This window comes from Mesoplodon mirus (assembly GCF_964341445.2).
Source record: "Mesoplodon mirus genome assembly, chromosome: 1".
Classification (NCBI taxonomy): domain Eukaryota; kingdom Metazoa; phylum Chordata; class Mammalia; order Artiodactyla; family Ziphiidae; genus Mesoplodon; species Mesoplodon mirus.
This window is the reverse complement of record NC_138976.1, coordinates 57,370,362-57,394,222: the sequence shown is the minus strand read 5'-3', so window position 1 is coordinate 57,394,222 and position 23,861 is coordinate 57,370,362. Positions and strand designations below refer to the sequence as shown.

Genomic DNA, 23,861 nt, shown 5'->3' with positions numbered 1-23,861 from the left:
CATGATTCAGTCTTGGTGAGAAGTATATTTCTAGGAATTTAGCCTTTTCTTCTAGGTTATCCCATTTATTGTAGTATAATTGTATATGGTTGTCTCCAAATCCATCGTATTGTTTTGGTGTCAGTTATGTCTCTTCTTTCATTTCTGATTTTATTTGCGTCTTCTCTCTTTTTTTCTTAGTCTAGCTAAAGGGTTGTCAATTTTGTTGATGTTCTAAAATGCTAACTTTTAATTTTGTTGATTTTTTCTATTATTTACTTCATTTATTTCTGCTTTAATTTTCATTATTTCCTTCCCTCTGCTAACTTTGAACTTAGTTTATTCTTTTTCTAGTTCCTTGAGGTATAAGTTTAGAGTATTTATTTGAGATACTTTTTCTTTCTTTTTTAAAATTGAAATATAGTTGATTTACACTATTACACTAATCTCAGGTGTGTAATATAGTGATTCAAAATTTTTATAGATTATACTCAATTTATAGTAATTATAAAATATTGGCTAGATTCCCTGTGCTGTACAATATATCCTTGTAGTTTATTTATCTTATACATAGTAGCTTGTATAAACTTAATCCCCTATCCTTATATTGCCCCTACCCCCTTCCCTCTTCCCACCAGTAATGACTAGTTTGTTCTCTATATCTGTTAATCTGTTTCTTTTTTGTTACATTTACTAGTTTGTTTTATTTTTTAGATTCTACATGTAAGTGATAGCATACAGTATTTGTCTTTCTCTGTCTGACTTATTTCATTAAGCATTAACCATCCAGGTCCATCCATTTTGTTGCAAATGGCAAAATTTTATTCTTTATTTATGGCTGAGTAGTATTCCATTGTGTGTATATATACATATATGTGTGTGTGTGTGTATATGTCACATGTTTTTTATCCATTCATCTGTTGATGAACAGTGTGTTATTTAGTTTCCATGTATTTGTGAATTTTCCTGTGTTCTTACTAATATTTACTTCTAGATTCACTCCACTGTGGTAAGAAAAGATACTTAGTATGATTTCAGTCTTCTTAAATTTGTTATTTTGTGACCTAACACGTGGATCTTTCCTGGAGAATGTTGCGTATGCACTTGAGAAGAATTTGTATTTTCTTGCTGTTGGATGGAATGTTCTGTATATGTCTGTTAGTTTCATTTGGTCCATAGTGTTGTTCATGTCCTCTGTTTTCTTATTGATCTTCTGTCTGGATGTTCTATTTATTATTGAAAGTTGAGTAATGAAATCTATTATATGTGTTGGTATCTATTTCTCCCTTCAGTTCTGTCAATATTTGCTTTGTATATTTGAGCATACATATATTGCTCTGATGTTGGGTGCATATATATTTATAATTGTTTAACTTCCTGGTGAATTGACTCTTTTATCATTATATAATGTTTGTCTTTGTTTCTTGTGACAGTTTTTGACTTAGTCTGTTTTGCATGGTATAAGTTATGCTATCCTTGCTTTCTTTTAGAGGTTACTATTTGCATAGAGTATCTTTTTTGTCATTTTATTTTTAGCCTATGTGTGTCCTGAAATATAAAGTAAATCTCTTATAGACAGCATTTAGTTGTATCTTGTCTTTTAACTTTTAGCCACTCTGTCTTTTGATTGGGGAGTTTAATCCATTTACATTTAGAGTAATTATAGATCAGGAAGGATGTAATATTGCTGTTTTGTTAACTGGTTTTTGTCTGAATTATAGCTGTTTTGTCCCTCTTTTCCTCTCTTTCAGTCTTACTTTGTGTTTTGTTGATTTTTTTTGTAGTGAAATACTTTGATTCCTTAACCATGATCTTTTATGTATCTTCTATAGGTATTTTCTTTGTGGTTACCATGGCACTTAACTGAAACCACCTTACAGTTATAATAGCCTGTTTTAAGCTCATAATAACTTAACTTTAATTGCATGTAAAAGTTCTACTTTTTCACCCCCCCACACACACTTTATGGTATTGATGTCACAATTTACATCTTTTAATGTTGTGTATCCATTAACCTATCTTTATAGTTAGCTATTTGTATTTATGTCTTTATCTCCTATTCTAGTATTAAAAGTGACATATTACAGTATTCTATATTTTTCTATACATTTACCTTTATCACTGAGCTTTATACTTTCATATATTTTTATGTTGCAGTCTAATGTTCTTTCCTTTCAACTTGAAGGACTTCCTTTAGCATTTCTTGTAAGGGAGGCCTAGTGAATGAACTCCCTCAGCTTTTGTTTATCTAGAAAAGTATTTCTCCTACATTTTTGAAAGAAAGTTTTGCTGGATATAGTATTCTTAGTTGGCTGGGTTTTTTTGTTTGTTTGTTTGTACTTTGAATATATCATTCTGCATGCCCATCTGGCCTACAAAATTTCTGCTGAGAAACCTGCTGATAGTCTTATGGGAGGGGTTTCCTTAATGATTCCATCATTTGAAATCAAATTTTTTAAATCAAGGACTTGAATTCTGAAGGAGGGAGAGAAAACATTGAGTTTTATGAAACCAAGAGGTCTCGAGACAGTGAATTATAGGGCACTTGCCAGCTTATTTTAAATTTAAGGTAAAGACAGAGTATTCGTTCTCTTTTTTTGCTTCCAGAGAATAGAAGACTCAAGAGCAGAGGAATCAAGAGCCCATAATGACATCTCAAGTAAATCAATAAATACACATATGTCTTTTCATTTGGAAAACAACAGCTCAGACTTTATGCAAAAAATGTTTTCCACACATATATATCTATATCTATGTTTTCCTAATGAAATAACACCTATTTTGTTTTTCCATTGATTTGAAAATTTAATATGAACTAGAATAGCCTCAAGATCTAAGATTATTTGCTGTAAAAATTTCCCACTTTGTTTTTTAATTTCTGAACTTACCAGAGAAAACTAAACACCCTTACGTACTTCTTTAGGTCTGAGGATCGTGAAGGAGGTGTACTCTTTAGCATAAGTAGAATACTTTATTTCTTTCCTGACAATATAATTAAAACATCTGTTAAAAGCCATATAATTAAATACAGTATTTTGTAAAATGCCACTATATGTACGGATTGCCCTTCTCAGAACTAAGAATCTGTCAAACTGTCTTTGTAGAAATCTTCCCAGGAGTAGTAATTCATTGAGGCCTGTGCAGTGCAATCTAAGATAACCTTTTTTAATTAAAATGGGGAATTAAAAAGCCAGTTCAAAAATTTGTTTCCTTTCGTTTGCTCAAGGTGAGGGTGCTGGAACTTCTGTTCCAATAGAGCCCCAGCAGTTGTTAAAAACATCATAAATTCTGGCTGTGTGTTGTGTGCCTGTAGCCATTACATGTGTAGCTCCGAATGCCTCTGTGGTATGTGATGGTCAGGCACATTAATGAGTCAGTGTTTAACTGTCACTTTTTTGTTGGTAGGGTTAGGAGGATTTTTTCTTTTCCTTCTCGAGATTGAATTAAAATAGATGTCTTCTAAGCTTAGAAGGAACAAGTTTTCTAAGACTACAGCAGATAGAGGAAATTTATCAACTTCTGGGTAACAAACTTGTCAAATACACTATAAGAAAAATAAAATTTTTTTTGGCATTACATTTTGTGCCATCAAGTAGAGATCCTTGCTCATAATAGGTGTTCACTTAATTATTTTAAAATATAGTTTTATATATTTATTAAAAAATATAAAAATAATAAGGGCTTCCCTGGTGGTGCAGTGGTTGAGAGTCCGCCTGCCGATGCAGGGAAAACGGGTTCGTGCCCCGGTCTGGGAAGATCCCACATGCCGCGGAGTGGCTGGGCCCATGAGCCATGGCCGCTGGGCCTGTGCGTCCGGAGCCTGTGCTCCGCAACGGGAGAGGCCACAACAGTGAGAGGCCCACATACCGCAAAAAAAAAAAAAAAAAAAAATATATATATATATATATAAATAATAAAATATACATATAAATATATTTTATATATATTTATAATATTTAATTCACATGCCATTTAATTAATTCATTCAAAGTGTACAAAGTGACTTTTAGTATATTCACAGAATTGTGCGACCATAATGACAGATAATTTAAGAACATTTTCATCACCACCAAAAGAAACATTGTAGGGCTTCCCTGGTGGCGCAGTGGTTGAGAGTCCGCCTGCCGATGCAGGGGACACGGGTTCGTGCCCCGATCCCGGAAGATCCCACATGCCGCGGAGCGGCTGGGCCCGCGAGCCATGGCCGCGGAGCCTGTGTGTCCGGAGCCTGTGCTCCGCAATGGGAGAGGCCACAGCAGTGAGAGGCCCGCGTACAGCAAAAAAAAAAAAAAAAAAAAAAAAAAAAGAAACATTGTACCCATTAGCAATCACTCCCCATTTTCTCCTACACCTCCCCGATGCTAAGCAATTACTTTCTGTCTCTGTAGATTTGCCTATCTGGACATTTCATATAAATGGATCATATAATATGTGGTCTTTTGTGACTGGCTTCTTTTACTTCACTTGATGTTTTCATGGTTCATCCATGTTGATTACTTTTTCATGGCAGAATAATATTCTATCATATGGATATGCTGTATTTTACTTATCCCTTCATCAGTTGATGGATATTTGGGTTGTTTCCACTGTTTGGCTATTATTAATTATACCTCTGTGAACATTCACATGCAAGTTTTTGTGTGGTTATATGTTTTAATTTCTCTTGGGTAGGTACTTAGGAGTACAGTTACTAGATCATATGGTAATTCTGTTTAGCCAGTTGAGAAACTGTCAGACTGTTTTCCAAAGGGGCTGCACCATTTCACTTTTCCACTGGCAGTGTATGAAGGTCCCAATTTCTCCACATCCTTGCTAACACTTGCTGTGGTTTCAAGCCATCCTATTGGGTATGAAGTCATGCATCATTTGATTTTGATTTGCATTTGTGTCATGGCTAATGCTGATTATCTTTTTGTGGGTTTTTTTTGGCCATTTGTTTATCTTTGGAGAAGTATCTCTTTAGATCCTTTGCTCTTTTAAAATTGAGTCATTTGTCCTTTATTATGGAGTTGTATGAATTCTTCATATATTTGGGATGTAAGTTCCTCATTAGATATATGATTTGCAAATATTTTCTTCCATTCTGTGGGTTGTTCTTTTCATTTTCTTTATAGTGTCTTTTGAAGGACAAATATTTTTAATTTGATGAAATGTTTTGTTTTCTTTTGTTGCTCATACTTTTGGTGTCATATCTAAGAAGGCTTTGCCTAACTAATGGTCACAAAGATTTACTCCTATATTTTCTTTAAGAGCTTTACAGTTTTTGCTCTTATATTCAGGTCTGAAATCTATTTTGAGTTAATTTTTACATGTGGTGTGAGGAAGGGGTCCAAATTAATTCTTTTGCATATGGAAATACAGTTGTCAAAATCAAACACCATTTTTCAAAGAGACTCTTCTTTCTGCATTGTATTTTCTTGGCCTTTCTGTCTAAAATCAATTGACTTAAATATAAGGATTTATTTCTAGACTCTGAGTTCTATTTCATTGATCTATATTTATATCCTTACGTCAGTACCACACTATTTTGACTGCTGTAACTTTGTAATAAATTTTGAATTTGGGAAGGTTGAATCTTCAAACTTTGTTCCTTTTGAAGATTGTTTTGGCTCTTCAGGATCACTTGTTTTCAAATGAATTTTAGGATCAATTTCTGAATTTTGGCAAAGAGGCTACCTGGGATTTTGATAGGGATTGCATTGAATATGTAGATGTATTTGGGAAATAGTACCGTTTTAACAATATTAAGTCTTTTGATCCACAAATGATTTTGCTCTTCTTATTTTATTGTGTCATGCATAGGGATTGAAATATGAACGTGGAGGGAAATTTTTGTCCATTAACCCCCCTACATTACAACTGTTTTTAATTATTTTACATTGGAATAACCATTGAATATTTCACTATGCTACTCATTAGAACCGTAAGCTTCTTTAGGGCAGGATATATATTAATTACTTTTGTATTGCTGAGAGTTAATGTCATAGTTAAGAAAGGCATTTTCTTAACACCAAAAAGCCCCTGTAATATGTATACGTGTATAAATGGGTAGAACAAGGGCTCACAGGTAATTATAAAAGAGATAGAATATTAGCAGTACTCTGAAGTTACCATTAATAACAAATGGCTAACTGACATTTTTTTAGGCTTTTAATTCATATATATTCATAGTATTCCTTTGGAGAAAAATGAAATAATGATTGCTTTATAGATTGATTTCTTTTAAAAGGCATAATTTATATGTTCTTTAAATTCATTTTAGGTACCAAATCTGATTCCAGTTTTGATGTTCAAATTAGGAAGACCACTGGAACCTGTGTTATACAATGATATCTTGTATACTTTGCCTACGCTTGGTGTTCACAAGGTTTGTATATTAAGCAACTTACTTTGGGGCAAAAAGAAAGTGAGACATGAATTTTGTTTGTTGTCATGTGAAATTTTGACCCTTTAATTTTGCCTTGATCACTGCTTCCCTTGTTGGGCCAAACATTTTTGTTACAATATTTAAGAATTAATTTTTTAAAATCATTTTTTCATCAAGTTTTCCCATTGGCTATTGTCTGAGATTGGGTCTTTATGCCCCCAGAATTGCTAACTAGCTCCTCCCAAAGCTATCTCCAACCTCTGAGGAGATGGGTAGTACTGTAGTAAGCTTCTGTTTCAGTCTTTATAATAAGAGGTTTTTAAGTTCCTTTGGTAACCTTGGGGTTATCCACATTTGCATTTATGAAACCAAAGTTTCTTCAATGTTTCCTAGGTGTGCATAGGACAAATTCTACGAGTAATTCAACTTCTTGGAACCACTCCGCAACTAAAAGCTATCACTCTGCGCTTGTTGACTTCTTTGTGGGAAAAACAGGTAAGCTCAGATATACACTTGTATGAGTAGTATGCATGTCCCTTTCACTGAAGAAAGCTAATTTTGTCATTATGCATGGCACTGCTTTGATATAGTAATATTAGTGAGTGACATCAATGATTGCATTGAGAAATTTTGATTTAGTGTGGTGCTTTTGATCTATAATGCGGTCAGTTGTGATTGACTCTCAGAGAAATTGATAATAGAAAATAATCTTATTTCCTTAATTCTGAAATTTATTTTTCCATTTGTGTGGATAAAGTGTTAGAAATATAAGTGATTAGAGCCTTTGTAATTAGAATGAGATTTTGCCACTTTTTTCTTGTTTTATGAAATGAACAGTACAGGGATCTGTAAGAAAATCCCCAGCAATCATAACAGCATTCTTTTTTTCTGATTAGATGAAACACATTATAATTTGCAATGCAGATGTAAGAGTTAGAGGTGAAAATGCTGCGTAAAAGGAGACAATTATTATTCAACTCAAGTTGTGAAATTACCTTTTTTGTGAAATTGCCTTCTTAGGATCGTGTCTACCCTGAACTGCAGCGTTTGATGGCCATGTCCGATGTGCCCTCTCTGTCTGTGGGCAAGGAGGTCCAATGGGAGAAACTGATAGCTAAAGCAGCATCGATCAGAGATATATGCAAGCAAAGGTAAGACATGCTTGACCCTTGGGAATGTATATCATGATATATTATTTTGCATTTAATTTTTTTATTGCAAGCAAGAAGCGAGGAAAGATAGGCAGAGGATGTTTGAGTAAGAATAAATGAATATTAAAGTCAAGTTGTCTGACTGTAAAATTTAGTAACATCAGACAATAACTTTGAGTAGAAGGCATGTCTTTTCAGGTCTAGACTTATATCTAGGTTTAGAGGCTATTTATATATCCTTTTCTGTGTAATAATTTAATGTTGTAATAAAACATATGATGTTACATTTTCTATTTTTCTATATATAAATTCCTGAAACCTAAGCAGTGGATTATGGATCAAACTGTTCTTTCTTATATTCTCCTTATGTTATACTTGATTTTTATAAGATGTTTTAATAGAGAAGGCCTTATTTGTAACTCCTTGAATGGAATTAATTATTAGGAATTATTACAAGGAGGGAAATGACCTTGAATTCCTGTGTATGCTTTAGGGTTTTGGAAGACGTGAAGATGTTAGGGAGATGACTGCTATTCTAGGCTATGGGTTAATAACTAGGCAGGAGGTGACAAGACTGAAATAACACTAAGCAAAGCTCCACCTTGCCAGATTTCTATTTTCTTGAATTAGGGTAAGGCCAAAATCTTAGAGAGGAAATAGATTTGATACATTTGAAATGAGTTATAATCCTGCAGTTTCATATATTGATTGAGCCACTGCACTGTAGAATTCTTGGAGCATCATTCTCACTTATGTCAATGATGACACTGTGAATGGTACTTCCTGAAGCTGCGCAATGAATGGGTTGGCCCAGATGCTGATAATGTGGATGATTTCTGTTTCAAGTAAAATCTTGGATCAGACTATTTAAGCCTCAGGAGTTCTGCCTCTTTTCTAAGCTTCAGCCTTTTGGCAACACAAAAAACATCTTAGTCTAAAAGCTACACACGTGTTAACCCAAGACTTAAGAGTTCAGATTCTCTTGAGGTATTGGCATGGAAAAAATTTAGAGATGATAGCCGACATTTTAATTTTACATACTTAAAGCTGAGGCTTAGGAGACGCTAAACATCAGACCAGATCAGAGTCTGTTGAAAACTTATTCAGTGAACCTTTCAGTTACCATCTTGAGAGCCATCAAAATTTTCCAGTTCTGTTCAATGATTTCCATTTGGCGGACAGTGAAGCAATAGAATTCAGTCAGGCAATTTTTTCAATTGATATTTTGTTAAATAGAGAGAAGTATTATATCGCTGAGGGATTACAAAGAATGCAGACCTGAGCACTTCTTTATGAAGTTAAAAGCATTCTGGGGATAGCACAATGTATGTGGGATAGAGGAAGGAGAGGAGGATGAGTGAGTGAATCCAGCACAGTACCTGGCATGAAGTAAGTGCTCAGTCAGTTATAATTCATATTATTATTGTTTTTATCATCATTATCATTATCGTCGTTATTGTGATAGGCATACCCACCTAAGTTTGTAATACTGCTATGACCAATCATCTTCTGATCTCAAATCCCTGGCTTTACTGATGATCTCAATAAGGTAAGTCAGTTCTTTTCACTATTATTATAGACTTGAGTTTTTGTCGATTCAGACAATAGGTTTTGTGATTCAGGGAGAATAAAATTTGTTAAGGAGTGTCTTCTTTTTTGGGTAATAATACCAAAAATGAGCCTGAAGTTACAGCAGAAATGATGAAGATGCAAATCTTTGAACAAAAGCATATGGTATTACTAGTTGAGGGTCAACGTTTGATAGGCACAAGAGTAAAGAAAAGCATTAATGTTTTTGTTCAGGCAAAAGACCTTGGAGTAGTAATATAGTTCTTTGGCTTTAATCTTGTGTCTAAACTGTCATTTCTTGTAGGCCATATCAGCATGGTGCAGATATGTTGGCAGCTATTTCCCAGATGTTGAATGAATGCACTAAGCCTGACCAAGCTACTCCAGCAGCCTTGGTGTTACAAGGTCTTCATGCACTCTGCCAGGCTGAGGTGGGCTTTTTTGAGTTGTTTTGTATAATTTGGAAGAAAATAATTTACAAGGCATTGTAGTTACAAGGATGTAGGAGATTTTTGTTCAGAAGAGTGAAATAAGACAGTCTACTTTACAAATTCTTTGCAGAGGGAAGTCTTGAAACATGTAGACATTTTCTAGAGGCTAAAGAAAACCAGACTTTAGATTCTTCCCTGTTGTTATTTATTTTTGTTAATATAGGAGAAGTATGGTTATAGGAGAACTCTTGAGTACATTTGCTTCTCGGTTTCGTGATTAGAGAGCCTTAGAAGCAGAGGAGGTAAGGAAATCGGCATGGGCCAGTGGCAGGTTTTTTTTTTTTTTTTTTTTTTTGTGGTATGCAGGCCTCTCACTGCTGTGGCCTCTCCCATTGCGGATTACAGGCTCTGCGGCCATGGCTCTCGGTCGTGGCATGTGGGATCTTCCCGGACCGGGGCATGAACCCGTGTCCCCTGCATCGGCAGGTGGACTCTCAACCACTGCGCCACCAGGGAAGCCCCCAGTGGCAGTTTTATAGCCAGCAAAACCTTTTGTTGGCTTGAAGATTGGCAAAGGATCCTTTCTTTCCTAATGATCAGACTGGGTAGGATGGACTGATATTAGAACCGAGTCTCTAAATCATCTTCTGAACTTCAGACTGCTCCCAGAACTATAGCACAGCAGAGGAAGTCTTTAATCTTTTGGGAAAATGTGGTAATTACATCAAAGATCATTCATCGACCTAACAAAAGTTTTTTATGAAAAAAAAATTTTTATGCAGCCTTGTAAGCGGCTTTATTATTGTTTTTTAATGGAAGTATATTTGATTTATAATATCTTATTAGTTTCAGGTGGACAACATATTAATTCAATACTTTTATAGATTATACTCCCTTTAAGTTATTAAAAAACAATGGCTATATTTCCCTGTGCTGTACAATATATCCTTGTTGCTTATTTATTTTATGCATAGTATTTTGTGTCTCATAATACATAGCCCTACCTCCCCCCTCCTCCCTTCCTTCTCCCCACTGGTAACCACTACTTTGTTCTCTGTATCTGTGAGTCTGTTTTTGTTTCGTTATGTACAGTCATTTGTTTTATCTTTTAGATTCCACATATAAGTATAATATAGAGTATTTATATTTCTGTGTCTGACTTATTTTACTAGGCATAATATACTCTAGGTTCATACACATTGTTGCAAATTGCAGAATTTCATTCCTTTTTATGGCTGAGTAATATTCCATTATGTATATTTGGAATACACACACACACACACACACACACACACATCTTCTTTATCCATTCATCTGTTAATTTAGAGGAAATTCTTTCAGCTTTTCATCATTTCACCATTCAGTGTGATGTTAGCTGTGGGTTTATAATAACTGGCCTTTATTATGAGCAGATATGTTCCTTTTACACCAACTTTGATGAAATTTTCTATCATGAATGGATATTGAATTTTGTCACATGCTTTTTCTGTGTCTATAGAGATGATCATGTGATTTTTTTTTAAAATTGGGGTATAGTTGATTTACAATGTTGTGTTAGTTTCTGCTGTACAACGAAGTGAATCAACTATATGTACACATATATACTCTCCCTCTTGGGCCTCCCTCCCCCCCCATCCCACCCATCTAGGTCACCACAGAGAACCAAGCTGAGCTCCCAGTGCTATACAGCAGGTTCCCACTAGCTGTCTGTTTTACACATGGTAGTGCATATGTGTCAATCCTAATCTCCCAATTCATCCCACCATCCCTTCCTGTGTCCACATGTGTGATCTCTACCGCTGCATCTCTATTCCTGCCCTACAGAATGGTTCATCTGTATCATTTTTCTAGATTCCACATATATGCATTAATATATGATATTTGTTTTTCTCTTTCTGATTTACATCACTCTGTATGACAGAGTGGGTCCATCCACATCTCTACAAATGACCCATTTTTGTTCCTTTTTATATCTGAGTAATATTCCATTGTATATATGTGCCACATCTTCTTTATCCATTCATCTGTTGATGGACATTTACGTTGCTCCCATGTCCTGGCTATTGTAAATAGTGCTGCAGTGAACATTGGAGTACATGTGTCTTTTTGAATTACGGTTTTCTCAGGGTATATGCCCAGTAGTGGGATTGCTGGGTCATATGGTAGTTCTATTTTTTGTTTTTTAAGGAACCTCTGTACTGCTCTACATAGTGGCTGTACCAATTTACATTCCCACCAACAGTGCAAGAGGGTTCCCTTTTGTCCACACCCTCATTGTTTGTAGATTTTTGATGATGGCCATTCTGACCGGTGTGAGGTGATACCTCATTGTAGTTTCAGTTTCCACTTCTCTAATAATTAGTGATATTGAGCATCTTTTCATGTGCCTCTTGGCCATCTATATGTCTTCTTTGGAGAAATGTCTATTTAGGTCTTTCACCCATTTTTCGATTGGGTTGTTTGTTTTTTTGATGTTGAGCTGCACGAGCTGTTTGTGTATTTTTCAGATTAATCCCTCATCAGTTGCTTTGTTTGCAAGTATTTTCTCCCATTCTGTGGATTGTCTTTTCATCTCATTTATGATTTTCTTTGCTGTGCAAAAGCTTTTAAGTTTCATTAGGTCCCGTTTGTTTATTTTTGTTTTTCTTTTCGTTACTCTAGGAGGTGGGTCAAAAAAGATCTTGTTGCGATTTATGTCAAAGAATGTTTTTTCCTATGTTTTCCTCTAAGGGTTTTATAGTGTCTGCTCTTACATTTAGGTCTTTAATCCATTTGATTTTATTTTTGTGTATGGTGTTAAGGAGTGTTCTAATTTCGTTCTTTTACATGTAGCTGTCCAGTTTTTCCAGCACCACTTATTGAAAAGACTGTCTTTTCTTCATTGTATATTCTTGCCTCCTTTGTCACAGATTAGGTGACCATAGGTGCATGGGTTTATCTCTAGGCTTTCTATCCTGTTCCATTGATCTATATTTCTGTTTTTGTGCCAGTACCATACTATTTTGATTACTGTAGCTTTGTAGTGTAGTCTGAAGTCAGGGAGCTTGATTCCTCCAGCTCCGTTTTTCTCTCTCAAGATTGCTTTGGCTATTCGGGGTCTTTTGTGTTTCCATACAAATTGTAAAATTTTTTGTTCTAATTCTGTGAAAAATGCCATTAATAATTTGATAGGGATTGCATCGAATCTGCAGATTGCTTTTGATAGTACAGTCATTTTCACAATATTGATTCTTCCAATCTAAAACATGGTATGTCTCTCCATCTGTTTGTGTTATCTTTGATTTCTTTCATCAGTGTTTTATATATAAATTTGGATTTTTAAAATTTCTTTTTCTTCGCTGATTGCCTTGGCCAGGACTGCCAAAACTATGTTGAATAATAGTGGCGAGAGTAGACATCCTTTTCTTGTTCCTGATCTTAGAGGAAATTCTTTCAGTTTTTCACCATTGAGAATGATGTTTGCTATGGTTTTGTTGTGTATGGCCTTTATTATGCCTCTATGCCCGCTTTCTGGAGAGTATATATCATAAATGGGTGCTGAATTTTTCAAAAACTTTTTCTGCATCTACTGAGATGATCATATGGTTTTTATTCTTTAATTTGTTAATATGGTGTATCACATTTTTTGATTTGCGTATATTGAAGAATCCTTGCATCCCTAGGATAAATCCCACTCGATCATGGTGTATGATCCTTTAAATGTGTTGTTGGATTCTGTTTGCTAGTATTTTGTTGAGGATTTTTGTGTCTATGTTCATCAGTGATATTGTTCTGTAATTTTCTATTTTTGTGATGTCTTTGTCTGGTTTTGGTATCAGAGTGATGGTTGCCTCGTAGAATGAGTTTGGGAGTGTTCTTTCTTCTGCAATTTTTTGGAAGAGTTTGAGAAGGATAGGTGTTAGCTCTTCTCTAAATGTTTGATAGAATTTGCCTGTGAAGCCATCTGGTCCTGGACTTTTGTTTGTTGGAAGATTTTAAATCACGATTTCAATTTCATTACTTGTGACTGGTCTGTTTATAGTTTCTGTTTCTTCCTGGTTCAGTCTTGGAAGATTATACCTTTCCAGGAATTTGCCCATTTCTTCCAGGTTGTCCATTTTATTGGCATATAGTTGCTTGTAGTCGTCTGTTATGATCCTTTGTATTTCCACGGTGTCCGTTGTAATTTCTCCTTTTTCATATCTAATTTTATTGATTTGTGTCCTCTCCCTTTTTTTCTTGATTGGTCTGGTTAAAGGTTTATCAATTTATCTTCTCAAAGAACCAGCTTTTAGTTTCATTGATTTATGCTATTGTTTTCTTTGTTTCTATTTCATTTATTTCTGCTTCGATTTTTATGATTTCTTTCCTCCTACCAATTTTGGGTTTTGTTTGTTCTTCTTTGTCTTCTTGCTTTAGGTGTAAGGTTAGATTGTTTATTTTAGATTATTCTTGTTTCTTGAGGTAGGATTGTATTGCTATAAACTTCTCTCTTAGTACTGCTTTTGCTGCATCCCATAGGTTTTGGGTCGTCATGTTTTCATTGTCCTTTGTTTCTATGGATTTTTTGATTTCCTCTTTGATTTCTTCAGTGATCTCTTGGTTATCTAGTAGTGTATTGTTTAGCCTCAATGTGTCTGTATTTTTTTACTGTTTTTTTTTCCTGGAATTGATTTTTAATCTCATAGTGTTGGTCGGAAAAGATACTTGAAATGATTTCAATTTTCTTAAATTTACTGAGGCTTGATTTGTGACCCAGGATGTGATCTGTCCTGGAGAATGTTCTGTGTGCACTTAAGTAGGAAGTGTATTCTGCCACTTTCTGGTGGAATGTCCTGTAAGTATTAATTAAGTCTGTTTGGTCTGTTGTGTCATTTTAAGCTTGTGTTCCCTTATTAATTTTCTGTCTGGATGATCTGTCCATTGGTGGTAGTGGGGTGTTAAAGTCCTCCACTATTACTGTGTTAATGTCAATTTCTCCTTTTATGGCTGTTAGCATTTGCCTTATCTATTGAGGCGGTCCTATGTTGGGTGCATAAATATTTATAATTGTTATATCTTTTTCTTGGATTGATCCCTTGATCATTATATAGTGTCCTTGCTTGTCTCTTGTAACATTCTTTATTTTTTATTTTATTTTATTTATTTATTTTTTTGTGGTACGTGGGCCTCTCACTGTTGTGGCCTCTCCCATTGCGGAGCACAGGCTCAGCGAACATGGCTCATGGGCCCAGCCGCTCCACAGCATGTGGGATCTTCCCAGACCGGGGCACGAACCCGTGTCCCCTGCATCGACAGGCGGCCTCTCAACCACTGCGCCACTAGGGAAGCCCATATTCTTTATTTTAATGTCTGTTTTATCTGATACGAGTATTGCTACTCCAGCTTTCTTTTGATTTCCATTTGCATGGAATATCTTTTTCCATTCCCTCACTTTCAGTTTGTATCTGTCCCTGGGTCTGAAGTTGGTCTCTTGTAGGCAACATATATACTGGTCATGCTTTTGTATCCATTCAACCAGTCTATGTCTTTTGGTTGGAGCATTTCATCCATTTACATTTAAGGTTATTATCAATATGTATGTCCCTATTACCATTTTTTTTTCCTTCGGTATGCGGGCCTCTCACTCCCGTGGCCTCTCCCATTGCGGAGCACGGAGCACAGGCTCCGGATGTGCAGGCTCAGCAGCCATGGCTCTCGGGCCCAGCCGCTCCGTGGCACGTAGGATCTTCCCGGACTGGGGCACGAACCTGCATCCCCTGCATTGGCAGGCAGACTCCCAACCACTGCGCCACCAGGGAAGCCCCACCATTTTCTTAATTGATTTAGGTTTGTTTTTGTGGGTCTTTTTCTTCTCTTGTGTTTCCTGTGTAGAGAAGTTCCTTTAGCAATTGTTGTAAAGCTGGTTTGGTGGTGCTGAATTTTCTTAGCTTTTTCTTGTCTGTAAAGCTTTTGGTTTCTCTGTCGAATCTGAATGAGATCCTTGCTGGGTAGAGTAATCTTGGTTGTAGTTTTTTCCCTTTCATCACTTTAAATATATCCTGGGGCTTCCCTGGTGGCGCAGTGGTTGAGAGTCCGCCTGCCGATGCAGGGGACATGGGTTCGTGCCCCAGTCTGGGAAGATCCCACGTGCCGCGGAACGGCTAGGCCCGTGAGCCGTGGCCGCTGAGCCTGCGCGTCCGGAGCCTGTGCTCCGCAACGGGAGAGGCCACAGCAGTGAGAGGCCAGCGTACCGCAAAAAAAAAAAAAAAAAAAAAAAAAAATATATATATATATATATATATATATATATGTGTATATATCCTGCCACTCCCTTTTGGCCTGCAGAGTTTCTGCTGAAAAATCTGCTGAGGACTTTATGGGGATTCCCTTGCATGTTATTTGTTGCTTTTCCCTTGCTTTTAATATTTTTTCTTTCAGTTAAATTTTGGTACTTTGATTATTATGTGTCCTGGTGTGTTTCTTCTTGGGTTTATCCTGTATGAGACTCTCTGTGCTTCCTGGACTTGTGTGGCTTTTTCCTTTCCCATGTTAGGGAAGTTTTTGAATGTAATATCTTCAAATGTTTTCTCAGACTCTTTCTCTTTCTCTTCTTATTCTGGGACCCCTATAATTCGAATGTTGGTGCATTCAGTGTTGTCCCAGAGGTCTCTGAGGCTGTCCTCATTTCATTCTTTTTTCTTTATTCTGCTCTTTGGCAGTTATTTGCACCATTCTATCCTCCAGCTCACTCATTCGTTCTTCTGCCTCAGTTTTTCTGTTATTGATTCCTTCTAGTGTATTTTTCATTTCAGTTATTGTGTTGTTCATAACAATTTGCTTGTTCTTTAGTTCTTCCAGGTCCTTGTTAAACATTTTTTGTATTTTCTCAATCCGTGCCTTCATTCTATTTCCAAGATTCTGTATCATCATCTACTATGATTACTCTGAATTCTTTTTCAGGTAGGTTCCCTATTTCCTCTTCACTTATTTGGTCTTGTGGGATTTATCTTGCTCCTTTGCCTGTAGCATATTTTTTTGTCATCTCATTTTTTTTGATGGGTGTGACTGTGTTCCTGTCTGGCTGGTTGTTTGCTGTTAGGCTTGCAGCACTGGAGTTTGCAGGCAGTTGGGTGGAGCCAGGTCTTAGTGTCAAGATGTGGACCTCTGGGAAAGCTCACACCGATTAATATTCCCTTGGGCCTGTAGCTCTCTGTCATTCCAGTGGCTCAGCCTTGGTGCTCCCACCACTGGAGCTCCGGCCCGACGTCTGGCCTGAGAACCATGACCCTGCAAGCCATGTGGTGTGGCAAAAAAAGAAAAAAAAAATGTAACAAACCAAAAGGAGCAGAACAATAAGAAACAATAAAAAATAAAATAAAGTTAGAAAAATAAAAATGAAACAACAACAATGCAAAACAGAACCTCAGCAGGAAAAAAAAAAAAAAAAAAAAGGCTGGAAGAAGCCTTGGGCGGGTGGGGCTTAGGCTCAGGACTCATGCAGCCAGAGGAAGCCTCAGAGGGTGGAGGTTCAGGCCCAGGATTCCAGCATTCTTGCTGGGGCCCGAGTGGGCAGGGGACATGCTGGCTGTGTTCCCCTCCTATCCCCCGAAGATCTCTCCTGATCCCCACTGATCCCCTCACTGGGAGTGGCCCCCTCCAAGCATGGGATTCCCTCCTGTCCCACAGCTGCCCCTCAGGGGCTGGTCCCGTCCCACCTCCACTTTTCCTCGCCACCTTCCCTCCCATGTCCTCAGGACCCGCCCAGCTGGAGGGGCCCTGGAGGGCAGAGGTTCAAGCCTGGGACCCCAGCAGGCTTGCTGGGGCCTGAGCAAGTTGGGGAGATGCTGGCTGCATTCCCCTCTGATCCCCCAATTCCCCAAAGGTCTCTCTCCATCCCTGCTGATCCCGTCGCCCTGAGTGGACCCCTCTGACCGTGGGAACCCCTCTTCTCCCCCAGCCACCCCTCAGGCGTGCTGGTCCCATCCCACCTCCACTTTTCCTCCCCCGCCTTCTTCCCTCCCACGTCCTACCTGGTTGCGCAGGCATTTCTCCCATCCCCTTAGGTGTCTGAGGTCCCCCACTAGTGCCTGGTAGGCGCCCTAGTTTTGAGGAGACGCGAACTCCACATCCTCCTACCCCGTCATTTTGACTCTGCCCCCGATCACATGATTTTTATCCTTCTCTTTGGTAATGTTGTGTTCCACATTGATTTACGAATATTGAATTATTCTTGCATCCCTGAAATAAATCCCACTTGATCGTGGTGTATGATCCTTTTTATGTATCAGTGGATTCAGTTTTCTAATATTTTTTTGAGGACTTTTGTATCTATATTCATCAAAGATATTGGCCTGAAATCTGTTTTTGGGGGATGTGTTTTTCTGGTTTTGGTATTAGTGTAATGGTGACCTCATAGAATGAATTTGTGAGTGTTCCATTCTCTTCAGTTTTTTGGAATAGTTTGAGAAGGATAGGTATTAACTCTATATGTGTGGTAGAATTCCCTTGTGAAGCTGTCTGATGCTGGACTTCACTGGGAATTTTTTTTTTTAATTATAAATTCAATTTCGCTACTAGTGATCAGTCTGTTCAGATTGTCTGTTTCTTTCTGATTCAGCCTTAGCAGGTTACATGTTTCTAGAAATTTGTTCATTTCTTCTAGGTTGTTCAATTTGTTGACATATAACTATTTGTAGTATTCTCTTATGATTTTTTGTATCTCTGTGGTATCGGTTGTTATTTCTCCTCTTCAATTCTTATTTTGTTTATTTTTTTCCTCTCTCATTTCTTCTTGATGAGCCTGGCTAAAGTTTATCAGTTTTGCTCATCTTTTCAAAAAACCAGCTCTTGGTTTCATTGATCTTTTTTTTGTTTTTAGGTCTCTATTTAATTTATTTCCTCTTTGATCTTTATTATTTCCTTCCTTCTGGTGACTTTGGGCTTTGTTTGTTCTTCTTTTTCTAATTCCTTTAGGTGGTAGGTTAGGTTGTTTATTTGAGATTTTTCTTGGTTTTTTGAGGAGGGCTTGTGTCACTATAAACTTCCCTCTTAGCAGGGCTTTTGCTGCATCCCATAGATTTTGGGAAATTGTGTTTCCATATTCAGTTGTCTCAAGGTATTTTCTGATTTCCTCTTTGATTTCTTCATTGACCGTTGGTTTTTTAGTAGCATGTTGTTTAGTCTCCAGGTGTTTGTTATTTTCCCAGTTTTCTTTCTGTAATTGATTTCTAGTTTCATACCACTGTGATTGGAAAAAATGCTTGATATAATTTATATCCTCTTGAATTGGTTGTGACTTGTTTTGTGGCCAGCATTTGATCTCTTCTGGAAAATGTTCCATGTGCACTTGAAAAGAATGCATATTCTGCTGCTTTGGGATGGAATGTCCTGTAGATATCTATTAAGCTATCTGGTTTATTGTGTCATTTAAGACTATGGTTGCCTTATTGATTTTCTATCTAGATGATGTGTCCATTGATGTAAGTGGAGTGTGAAAGTTCCCTAGTTTTATTGTTTTTTGTCAGTTTCTCCCTTTATGTCTGTTAATATTTGCTTTGTATATATAGGTCCTACTGTATGAGTGCATATATGTTAACGAGTTTAATATCCTCTTCTTGTATTGATCCTTTTATCATTATATAATACCCTTCTTTGTCTTTTGTTATAGACTTTGTTTTAAAAGTCTATTTTGTCTGAAATGAGTATTGCTACCCCCACTTTCTTGTCATTTCTGATTGCATGAAATATCTTTTTCTATCCCCTTACTTTCACTCTGTGTGTGTCGCTCTAAAGTGAGTCAGTTGTAAGCCGTGTATAGACAGGTTTTGATTTTTTATTCAAGCAGCCACTGTGTCTTTTGATTGGAGCATTTAGTCCACTGACATTTAATGTTACTGACAGGTATATACTTATTGCCATTTTACTACTTGTTTTCCAGTTGTTTTTGTAGTTCTTCTCTGTTCATTTCTTCTTCTGTTTGTTTCTTCCCTTATGGTTTGATGATTTTCCTTAGTAGTATGCTTGTGTTTCTTTCTAGTTTTTTGGTATCTATTGTAGGTTTTTGATTTGTGGTTCATGTTGACCTATAACCATATCTACTTATTTTTAACTGGTAGTCATTTAATTTTAAATATATTCTAAAAGATACACCTCCCCTACATTTTGTGTTTTTGATGTCCTATTTTACATCTTCATTTTTTAAATTGTAGTTATAATTGCTTTTACAATTTTTTGTCTTTTAATCTTCATACTAGTTTATTTAAGTGGTTGATCCTCAGTCCTTACTATATATTTGCCTTTCATAGTGGGATTTTTCCTTTCTTATAAATTTTTACTTCTTATTATAGCTTTTTCTTTAACACTTAAAAAAGACCTTTTAACATTACTTTAGGGTAGCTTTAGTATTGATGAATTATTTTAGTTTTTGCTTGTCTGAGAAGTTTGTTTTTATTTCAGCTTTAATTCTGAATAATAATCTTGCTGGGTAGCGTATCCTAGGTTGCAGATTTTTCCCTTTAAGCACTTTGAATATATCATGCCGCTACCTCTGGCCTGCAAAGTTTCTGCAGAGTAATCAGCTGATAGCCTTATGGGGGTTCTCTTGTATATGACTCTTTGTTTTTCTCTTGCTGCCTTTAAAATTCTCTTTTTGCAGACTTCCCTAGCAGTCCAGTGGTTAAGACTCTGAGCTTCCACTGCAGGGACATGGGTTTGATCCCTGGTCTGGGAACTAAGATCCCACATAACACTTGGCATGGCCAAAAAAATAATTCTCTTTATTTTCTACTTTTGCCATTTAATTATGATATATCTTGGTGTGTGTCTCTTGGGTTCATGTTGTTTGGATTCCCTCTGTTGCTTCCTGTATCTGGATATCTGTTTCCTTGTTCAGGTTTGGGACTTTTTCAGCCATAATTTCACCAAAAACATTTTCACCCCCTTTCTCTCCCCTCTCCTTCTGAAACCATTATAATGCCAGTGTTGGTATGCTTCATGTTTTTCCAGAAATCTCTTAAACTGTTCTCATTTTTTAACATTTATTTTTCTTTTTGCTGTTCTGATTGGGTAATATCCATTATTCTATCTTCCAGATCATTTATGTTCTTCTGTATCACATAGTCTCCTATTCAGTGAGTTCTTCATTTCAGTTACTGTATTCTTCAGTTCTGATTGGTTCTTTTTGTATATTTTCTAGTTCCTTGTTAAAATTCTCACTGTGTTCATCTATTCTTTTCCCTAATTTAGTTAGCATCCTTATTACTAATACTTTGAATTCTTTATCTTGTAAAGTGTTTATTTCTATTTCATTATTTATTTTCCCAGGGGTTTTCTCTTGCTCTTTCAATCAAGACTAGTTCCTCTGTCTTCTTACTTCACTTAACTTTCTCTGTCTCTGTGAAATTAGATGAAATAGTTACCTATTGCAGTCTTGAAGAGGTGTCCTTATGTGGGAATGTCTCTCTACAGTCTGTGTGCCCAGTGCCTTTGGTGGGAGAGCTGGATTTGATGTGAACAAAAGCCATGCATTTCCTCAGGGTATGCTGACAGTTATCATCTTGCAGGAAGTAGGGTTGGAGATGGAGGAACCAGGGCCAGAGCCAAGTGTGAGGTGTGGCTTCCCCTCTGCTCATTGGCCATTAGCACCCTATTGGGGGCAGGGTCAGGTCCAAAGTTGATGGAGTGGAAGCCCTGAGGTTTGGGTCCAAGCTGTCTCTGTTCCCTTAAATGTGTTTGTCTCCCACTCCCAGCACTGTACCCTTGCCCCAGAGAGGAGGAGTGCTGGAGGAAGAGGGGCCCATGCCAGCATGTGATGCGCTGGCCACAGAGGTCCAGGCTGCCTCTAATGTGCCCCCTTTGCAGGCACCAATAATGACAGCCCCAGCTGAGTCTCTGCTGTCACTCACAGCCAGTCACTACCCCCAGCCTCTGCCACTCCCGCCCCGTTGAGAAGCTGTGCTTCAGGGTAAGCAGGGCTCCCTTTAGCACTGGGCATGTGTCAGGGTGTGGGTGCAGCAGTCTGGCTTCCGTCAGAGATCAAGACTACCCCTGATACAGTGCCTGGTAATGCCAGCAATGGCTGCCCACACTGTGCTCAGATGTTGCCCTAGTTCCAAGTTTCCTCTGCATCTCAGTACTAAGATATGAGCTCTCTCCCTGGTGATGGCAGCCCTTTCTCTAGTGTGGTAGAGTAAGCGGGACTGGAGCATTTGCTTGGCTCAGGCTGAGGCATATGCTGGGCTAATTGCAGAAAACTGGGCAGCCACTGGAACCATCCTCAATCTGTCCTCGCCACCCTGCCTCAGGAGCAAGCCAGTCCTTGCATGTTCTTCACAGCCCTCCTGTTAGTTCCAACAGCTCTACAACCAGCCAAGGCAGCTTGTCTTCCCTGTGTCCGACACCAGGACTGGGGCGCCCAATCTATGGCTTGCACTGCCTGCTCCCCAGCAGGGGTCTCCTCCTATGTAATCTCCTTTTTCTATGAGTCCCCTCCCAGGGGGCACAGATCCTTCTCTTCCCTTCCAGATTCTGTGTGGATCTTTCTTATATCCTTGGTTGTATAGGAATCTTTCTGCCAGTTTCCAGTTAGTTTTCAGTGAGAATTATTTCACGTGTTGATGTATTTTTGATGTGTTCATGGGGGGAGGTGAGTTCCATGTCCTTCTACTCTGCCATCTTGATTGATTCCTTCCTAACCAATTTTTTTTGACACAGTGAACATACCTATACAATTGTTGTTCTTTGGTGAATGAGATTAAGTAGAATTCTCTTAGCTTTTGGTAATTATGGTTGATATGATAATGAATATAATATAATCATACAAGCAATGACTCTATTTAGTGTATATATGATCGTGTCCTTGTGCTAAGTAAGCACTTTTCATTTCTGTTCCTCAACAACTCTTCAGTATAGGGATTATAACATTTATAGATGAGGAAAATAGACCTCAGAAGGAGGTTAGATAACTGCTCAGTATCTTGGTTTGAGAATAATGTTCTTTTGGCCTAACACTTATTTTAGCAGGCAGTAAACATTATTACTGTTTAGGAAGTGATGTGTACTAAGGATAGTCTTTCAGACTGGGTACCCTGTAGTTGGCAAAGCTATTAGGGTTTCATGGTAGGGTCCTATTACAGCAGGGAAATAGTTCACATAATCAGGACTTTTGTTTTTTACTGCTTCAGTCAGTCATCTGGAAATGGAAAGTATCACTTTAATAATTATATTACTTTCATAATAAATAATTCTACCATTTGGGAGTATTTCCTTTTTATTATTTTTTTCAAACAAATCTACTTGTTTCTGAAATTAAGTTTTTCTTCCTAATAAATTAAGTTTTTCTTCCTAATTACCACTAAGAAGTGGTAATTTTGTCTGTGATTCCATTATGTTCTCCACCCATCCTTTGTTATTCTAAGGCTCTGCTGTCTATAGATGCTTATTAACTCATAAGAAGTGATTTTTCTCATTTCACTTCTGTAAGATATCATCATTAACTGTAGTTAGGACTGGAGATATAAAAAATTGTTGCCTGATGTGGTAGAAAGCATCTTTGTATTTAGGCAGACATACCATGTACCTCCTATATACCAGTTATTAGCTGTGTGTCCTCTGACTGATTTACTTAACCTCTTTGAGCCTTATTTCCTCAAATGAGGATAAAATGGGATTACAAACAAAAGAGACCTAGCATAATGTCTACCCACGTAGGTGTTCTTTAAATATCAAACTTGTTCCTGAAAAATTGGTTATAGTCAATGCCCTCAAGGAGGGTCTAAGTAGTCTTTTTAATCTCTCCTCTAAAACTCACATAATATGTGATAGTGACTTAGTTACTTAGTTTCTTTTTCCAGATGGTATCCTAACCCTTCACTGCTAAAGCTTTTGGTATATATAAAGCTTTTTTCTATATTTAAAGGAGACCACTTGGGATTGTTGCATATGTAGCCCCAAATCCATTCCCTGAATCCAAACCACTACTCATAAAGATAATTCTGAGCCCACTATCAGACCATCTTATAGTCTGAATCCATTCAGGAGTCTATAACAATAACATAATCTGAGTGTCTTATTAACATCAATTATTTATTTCTTACAGTTCTGGAGGCTGGGAAGTCTATGATCAAGGCACTGGCCCTTTCACTGTCTGATGAGGGCCTACTTCCTGGTTCATAGCCAGCTGTCTTCCTTATAGACAGCTGTCTTCTCACTGTAATTTCACATAGCCAGAGGGGCAAGGTAGCTCTCTGTAGTCTGCTTATAATCCCTGGCATGAAGGTTCTACCCTCATGACCTAATCTCCTTCCGAAGACCCTATCTCCTAATACCACCACCTTGGGGATTAGGATTTCAGCATATGAATTTAGAGGGGTGGATACAAACATTCATTCTATAGCAACTACCTTC

General features: G+C 37.3%; 1 protein-coding gene across 6 annotated transcripts in view; it reads left to right on the top strand.

Annotated features, from left to right (window-relative positions):
- The window catches only part of FOCAD (focadhesin), a 318,435-nt gene that overhangs the window by 137,008 nt on the left and 157,566 nt on the right, over positions 1-23,861 (top strand). For all 6 annotated transcript variants that reach the window (XR_014293267.1, XM_082612332.1, XM_082612335.1 and 3 more), the window contains 4 exons: positions 6,242-6,346; positions 6,740-6,841; positions 7,367-7,497; positions 9,371-9,497. Coding sequence is in view for 5 of the 6 variants with exons in the window: in XM_082612332.1 (XP_082468458.1) it covers positions 6,242-6,346; positions 6,740-6,841; positions 7,367-7,497; positions 9,371-9,497 (465 nt within the window). In the remaining variant the exon portion in view is untranslated. The remainder of the gene's footprint in view (positions 1-6,241; positions 6,347-6,739; positions 6,842-7,366; positions 7,498-9,370; positions 9,498-23,861) is intronic.